The sequence below is a fragment of the Perognathus longimembris genome, chromosome 4, assembly GCF_023159225.1.
Source record: "Perognathus longimembris pacificus isolate PPM17 chromosome 4, ASM2315922v1, whole genome shotgun sequence".
Taxonomy (NCBI): Eukaryota; Metazoa; Chordata; class Mammalia; order Rodentia; family Heteromyidae; genus Perognathus; species Perognathus longimembris.
In genome coordinates this window covers 48,400,927-48,406,926 of record NC_063164.1, presented here as the reverse complement: position 1 = coordinate 48,406,926, position 6,000 = coordinate 48,400,927, and the positions used below count along the sequence as shown (strand labels likewise).

General features: G+C 50.9%; 1 protein-coding gene across 1 annotated transcript; it reads left to right on the top strand.

Annotated features, from left to right (window-relative positions):
- The first annotated feature begins 1,882 nt into the window (after positions 1–1,882).
- Positions 1,883–2,986, top strand: Hoxd12 (homeobox D12). Its single transcript, XM_048344229.1, has 2 exons — positions 1,883–2,531; positions 2,695–2,986. Exons 1-2 carry the CDS (start codon positions 1,955–1,957, stop codon positions 2,931–2,933), a joined length of 816 nt encoding a protein of 271 aa, XP_048200186.1. The 5' UTR covers positions 1,883–1,954; the 3' UTR covers positions 2,934–2,986.
- Positions 2,987–6,000: the final 3,014 nt, after the last annotated feature.

The window sequence follows — 6,000 nt, the reverse complement described above, 5'->3', positions numbered from 1 at the left end:
ATCTCCTGGGCAATCGGCGGCATTGGCAGAACTAGCGGTTTAGCTCCTCCGCCAAAAGCTCCTTTCTCATTCTCGAGCTGACGAGCCAAGCCTCCTTACCGCCTCTCACCCTCCTTCGGGTCTCTAGCTCCCCAGCTCTTCGAATAAGACTTTGCCTACCAGATCTCTAAAGTTTAAAGATACAGCAGAGCTGTTGGGGGCAAGGAACAATGGAGGAAGTCTAGGTGCTTTGGCCTTATCTGCTTCATGCTTTGGTCCTTTTAGTCATTTAGTCCCAGGGGACAAACGGCTGCTGTAAGAACTGGAGGGAGACACCCCAAGGCATACAAATATTAGAGAATAGCTGTGTGCTGAGATGAGAGACACTTAGACTGCAAACACACCTGGAACTGGAATTTTCCATCCTGTGACTATTGGAAAATAGTTCGAGTTCCACAAAGTTAGGGTTAACGGAGAACCAGTGTCTCAGGATCTCATCAAATCCCTAGGAACTGGGTCTGTAATTTGTACCTACCCCCACTTCTCATGGAAAGATGTGGAGCATAGAGCATCTCTCGTGCCTGGGCTCCTGAAGAAACTCTGGCAGTGCCATGAGGCGCCCAGGACTTCCCCCCACCCTACTTCCCCACCTCCTATCCTCCCACCCCCCCACCCCCCGCCCCAAGCAGGAGAAAGGCCAGTTGCGTTCCCCAGAGCCGCCCAATTGGTCGCCATAACTCACACAATAAAGTGGAGGCGCGGTGGTCAGCCTTGCCCTCCGGCGGCGCCTGTGTGGTCTCCGCCGGAGCTGTCTAACCAATTCCAGCTTGGCTCAGGGACGTGGGTCCTGCCTGCTGAAGGCTAGGGCTGGCGCCTGTCCCTGAGTCTCTGGGGTTTTGGTGCTGGAGGTTAGAGATCCTTAGATCTTTGGCTGGACTACACTGGAGGGCCTGAGTTGGGGGCTGCGGATACTGCCCCCACTAGAAACTGCTGCCTTTCCCGCTTCTGTTTGCCAGACCCATGAACCTGCCAGCCTCCCAGCCCTGCTCTTCTCAGCCTTGTGGCTCTGGCTTTTCCGTTCTACACAAGACCTAGGGAGGTTGTCCGGTTGTGCCTGGCAAGGAATGGAAAAAAAAAAAAACCCAAAACAACAACGGTGGAATTCTGCCTTACAAGGACTAATCAAGGTGACTTCTGACGATCAATGGAATGGCCAAGATTAACTACTGGAGCTGCCTGGTTGCCTGGTGGCATTCTTCACGGACATGGATGGCAACGTCTTTAGGGGCAGAGTTCTTGGACTTGGGCTCAAACGCCAGGAGTGAAGGAACTTCCTTGTCGCCAAACTTGGGTAGCATCGATTACAATGCTTTTCTCTCTGTTTGGTAAACATCTTGGATTGTGTCTGTGGCCTGGGACTCATGCAATGCATGAACAGTTTTTAGACCCTTTGGGCAGAGAACTGAAAGGGATTAGAGTGGGAGGGGACCGAGTTGATGGCTCTGCTAGACCCTCGCCCTTTCCATCTAAGCACAGAGGCACCCTTAACTGGAAAATGTTTCAGTTGCAACTTAAAGCCAGTGGAACCAAGTTGGCCCCGAAAGCTAGTGGGAAACGAGATCGCGAAGCCAATGAAGACTGAGCAGGGTCCCAGGGGACACTTGAGTAAAGGCACCCTTAGCTTAATGTCGCCAGCTCCTGAAGGCAGGCCTGGACCCCCCCCCCCCCAAAGGCTTTCCCTCTGTTCAACATGCTTTGGCTTTGCCGGCAACCTAGTCCTTCGCCATCGAACATTGCGGGTGTTATCATAATACCCTGAAGGGGGGGAAAACGGGTCGGGGGATGTAGGCGGTGCTGAAATGACCGGCTTTGAAGAACCTGCAGGCAAAGTTTCGTCCAATCGTCTGAGCCTGTCCTCTTATTCCCGGCTGTAACTAAATACTGTTGCGAGAGCAGCTGAAGTCCTTTGTTGGAGATGTGTGAGCGCAGTCTCTACAGAGCGGGCTATGTGGGCTCGCTTCTGAATCTGCAGTCGCCCGAATCTTTCTACTTTTCCAACCTGAGGCCGAATGGCGGCCAGTTGGCCGCGCTTCCCCCTATCTCGTACCCGCGCAGCGCGCTGCCCTGGGCCGCCACGCCCGGCTCGTGCGCCCCCGCGCAGCCTGCCAGCGCCACAGCCTTTAGCGGCTTCTCGCAGCCATACCTGGCCAGCTCCGGGCCTCTAGGCCTGCAGCCTCCGGGAGCCAAGGATGGACCCGAAGACCAGGTCAAGTTCTACACCCCTGAAGCGGCTGCAGGGCCCGAGGAGCGTGGCCGTGCGCGACCACCCTACACCCCCGAGTCTAGCTTGGCTGCAGGGGCAGCCGCTGCGCTCAAAGCAGCCAAGTACGACTACGCGAGTGTGGGCCGAGCCGCGCCTGGCTCGGCGACCCTGCTCCAGGGGCCCCCCTGCGCCTCCAGCTTCAAGGACGACACCAAGGGCCCGCTCAACTTGAACATGACAGTGCAGGCGGCGGGTGTCGCCTCTTGCTTGCGACCTTCGCTGCCCGACGGTAAACGGTGCCCATGCTCCCCAGGCCCGTTGGGGCCCGGATGGGAGGTGGGGTGCAGAGGAGGGTGGGAGGGGGGGGAGACTTGCCTAAGGCGGCGAAAGGCTGGGGGTGGGCAGGCGGCTGGGAGCGGGCTGGACTGACACGGGCTGGGGCTGTGTTGCAGGCCTGCCGTGGGGGGCAGCCCCGGGGAGGGCCCGGAAGAAGCGGAAACCCTACACGAAGCAGCAGATTGCCGAGCTGGAGAACGAATTCCTCGCCAACGAATTCATCAACCGGCAAAAGCGCAAGGAATTGTCAAACAGGCTGAATCTCAGCGATCAGCAAGTCAAAATTTGGTTCCAGAACCGGCGTATGAAGAAGAAGCGCGTGGTGCTGCGCGAGCAGGCGCTGGCGCTCTATTAGCTGCGCGCGTGGCCTCGGCCGCGCCAGGCCTGCCTTTTTGGACCAAGGCCTGGTTAGGGTTGAGGCATTTCCTTCGGCTCCGTCTTCACGGGTCTGTGTACTCTCCCGCTCCGTCTACAGCCCCGGAAGCCAATAGGGGATTTGGAGATGAGGCCTCGTTGCTTTCTGCTCTCTCCGAGAAGCTCCTAAAGGGCTCTTTGGAATTGCAAAGCAACTTTAGCCATCCGGCTTCCACGTGGGGCTTGAAGTCACCTGTCTTTGTTTTTGTGGGGGGCATTTGCAACCAGGACTCACTATAGAATCCTTGTACCGGAATCTTCCTATTTTAAACCCGCTATTTCTTCTTTTCTCCCTCTCTCTAGCCTTGCTTGCGTTTAGCAAGCTCCTACCTAGAACTCAGAGGGAACGTGAACACAGGAAGGTCTTGAGTCTCACTGGAAAGGGCTGTGGATAACACCGTTCCTTTTGCAGTAAAAGCTCTTTATGGTAAAGCCAGAATGTACACTCTGAAGAAAGGAAAGGGCCCAATCCCCCCTCCCAGCTGCCCCCGCATGGTTTGGAAAGACAAAAGCTGCCCTAGACCTTCAGACTTAGGGAAAGGGGAGGGCTGAAGCGGGATTCCCAGATAAAATCGGAGATTCCTCAGAAGGCTGTCTGGGCAGGGCCCTCAGCTGGGTAGAATGGGCTGTGATGAAAGCCTTTCTTTCCAGAGTTGGGATGGGTCAGACTCAGACTCCAAAACAAACTGCAATCTCAAAAGAAAAAAAAAAAAGAGCCTTCTAAAAATTCCTCTACCACTCCCACCTCCTGACACATGCCTAGGCTAAGCCCATGCACCTTGTAACTGGACCACCAAAGGTGAGCTCTAGTGAGGGGAGCTGCTGGTCTGCTTTGAGGCTTGGTTGTACAGGAAGGAGGGAAGGATAAGCAGGGGGAGGAGAAGGCAGTAAGTGAGAAAAGGAGGGTACACTTGAGCTGCAAGTATGACTTTCCTCTGGAGGTGAGTAAAAGTGTTGACATGTCTTTCTTTTTTGAATGACCTTAATGAGCCACCACAAGGAGAAGTAAAAACTCCTCTTCTATGGGGTGGGGAAAGAGATTTCTTAAGATTCTCAGACTCTGGTTGCTTCTCTTGAAAAACAAACAAAACTGGAAGCTTTTCTCTCACTTTCTCCATCAACTACCAACTCCCACCAAAGGCTACTCTTCTCTTTCTGGGGCAGGTCTGGTTTGTCCCTGTGAAGCTTCTAAGGCACTAAGTGCTGGCAGGTTTGTCTATGGACTCTGGGGTTCCTTATACCCAATGGAGTTGTTCTGAGTGTGTTAGGATGTCCAGCCTTCCTCTCAGTGAGCTTCCCCCCCCCCCGCCCCCTACCTCTTCTTCTTCTGAAATGTAGCAACCTTCTCCCTCCAACTCCTAACAAAATGTACAACAGCTCCAAGGTTTGAGTCCTTCCTGAAATCCATTAATTTTTTCCTCAGTGGAGGACCAGGGCCTGGACCTAGGAGGGCTTCTCACAGAACCTGTTAGCTTCAGTCTAACTGATCTCACTTGGTGTTTAGACTAATCTCAGTTTGTTTGTTTTTTTTTTTTTTGCTAACAGTTGCCATACATATTTTGCTTTGATTTTTGTCAAAAATAACTCATTGTATATATTAGATGCATAGAAACGTTCAGAGTGAAAATAAACATCCAGGTTCCAGCCAAGCTGTCAAGGAGGTTGATGTTGATTCTTTATTTAAAAATAACATTTTGGATTCCTTTGCAATGTTTTCAAGCCACCAAATTCACTTTTCTTTCTGTTTTTTTTTTTTCCTGATTGAAGTCTCACTTTGGGTGTTGGCTGTTCATTAAATAAGAAAATGGCTTCCAAAGCAGCCAGGAAATGGGGCATAAAAATCTATGAACAAAATATGTATGGAATAGCCAAATGTAGGAAGACAGACAGAACACAGTGAATCCCTAGCATGAAGAAAGACTCTCAGCTTGTTGTGGATTAGGGTTTCTGCATTTTGACTGGATTCTCAAACTTTAAAGCTTATTATCATGGAAGGGGGGGGGGCACCAAGATTTGAAGCTCCTCAGATTTCAAAACAAAACATCAGTCTGCCAAAGCTGTGGTCAGGCTTTTCTGGAACAGGCTATGAAGATCCAAAGGCACCTCCACCAGGATCCCAACAGGCCCCTTGGGAAATGTGGCCTCAAGACCCCCTAGGCCTTTGGAGTTTCTGATTCAGTCCAGTAAAGCCAGGGCTTGTTTCATACAAACTCTCTTGCACAGCCTGGCCTCCTGGATTGTTGAGGTAGAAACTAGCGTTGGTTAGAAGAAGAATTAGCACAAACAATAAATCTCTAATACTGAGAATTTAACATTCAAACTCCCCTTCTCTGAAATTGAATTAGATTTACACCTTAAAAATATTTTAAGTCACCTTCTTTCAATGTACACACACACACACACACACACACACACACACACACGAAGGAAAAAGGCCAGAGGCTGTGGAGGCCCTATAGTTAGAAATGTTTCCCCACCTGACTGGACAAAGCAATGGTACTATTCATAGCGGGCTTCAGAATCTTATTCTGTATTCAGAGGTTTTCCTCCTGGAAAGCAAATGAACAAAGGCAGAAGCCACATCAAAAGACATCCAGAAGGCTGAGGAAAGGGAGAAGAAATCAGACTTACTCAGACCCAGGTCCCAAGACAGTACACATAGACTGTTTCTTTTTTTTTTTTAAGTATATATATACCATTAGATCTTCCTGCTCTTTCCCCTGAGTCTGGGATGGGAGAAATATTCACGAGGGCCACTCTTTGAAGAGAATTAAATTGTTTAAGTGTAATTTTTCTATTGGTTCAAAGTGTTTTCCAAATGTATCTCCTCTTTTGCTGAGCCACACAAACACAAAGACCGTGGACTTCTTCCCTAGCAATTTGGAGCCAGGAGGAAAATCATATGAAACAAATGCTAGAAAGAAATGATGCTGAAATCTGAGCGCTCGACATTCCCTCGCAGAAAAACAAATGCCTCCTTGGAAATGCTTGGGTCCACGCGGCCCTTT